This window comes from Condylura cristata, unplaced genomic scaffold (genome assembly GCF_000260355.1).
Source record: "Condylura cristata isolate star-nosed mole 26May11 unplaced genomic scaffold, ConCri1.0 scaffold00009, whole genome shotgun sequence".
In the NCBI taxonomy this organism is placed as follows: Eukaryota; Metazoa; Chordata; class Mammalia; order Eulipotyphla; family Talpidae; genus Condylura; species Condylura cristata.
Window position 1 is genome coordinate 258,608 of NW_004567110.1, and position 638 is coordinate 259,245.

General features: G+C 73.8%; 1 protein-coding gene across 1 annotated transcript in view; it reads left to right on the plus strand.

Moving 5' to 3' along the window:
- Positions 1–632, plus strand: part of ANKRD11 (ankyrin repeat domain 11) — a 14,263-nt gene extending 13,631 nt beyond the window's left edge. Inside the window, exons 8-9 of the mRNA XM_012722849.1 lie at positions 111–203; positions 431–632. Coding sequence (XP_012578303.1) covers positions 111–203; positions 431–616 — 279 coding nt within the window. The 3' untranslated portion in view covers positions 617–632. The remainder of the gene's footprint in view (positions 1–110; positions 204–430) is intronic.
- The last annotated feature ends 6 nt before the right edge of the window (positions 633–638 follow it).

Consider the following 638-nt stretch of genomic DNA (forward strand, 5'->3'; position numbering starts at 1 on the left):
CGGCCGCCCTCCCGCGAATAAGCCCATTCTTGCGGCCAAGGGCGAGGCGGGAGTCCCGCCGGCTGGGGTCGGCGGCCCCAGGGCCTCCGCTGACCGTCTCGCTCCCACAGGGGGACGAGAACAAGTCTGTGCGGGACCGCTTCAACGCCCGCCAGTTCATCTCCTGGCTGCAGGACGTGGACGACAAGTACGACCGCATGAAGGTGGGTGCCCTGGCGGGGCCCCTCGGGGTGGCGGCCAGGGCTCGAGGGACCAGGGGCCCCACCCAGGCTCCGGCCGCCCCCGGAGAGGTGGGGCCTGCGTCCGGGGGCGGGGACCGGGTCGGGCCTTTGGCTGGACGTTGGGGGGCTGAGCCGAGCCACGGGCGGGTGGCAGCCCCCCCGCCCCCCGCGAGCCCGGCCGGCCGGCGCTGACGCCGCTGTGCCCGCAGACCTGCCTGCTGATGCGGCAGCAGCACGAGGCGGCCGCGCTCAACGCCGTGCAGAGGATGGAGTGGCAGCTCAAGGTGCAGGAGCTCGACCCCGCCGGGCACAAGTCGCTGTGCGTGAACGAGGTGCCCTCCTTCTACGTGCCCATGGTGGACGTCAACGACGACTTCGTGCTGCTGCCGGCCTGACCGCCCACGCCCCCACCCAGCG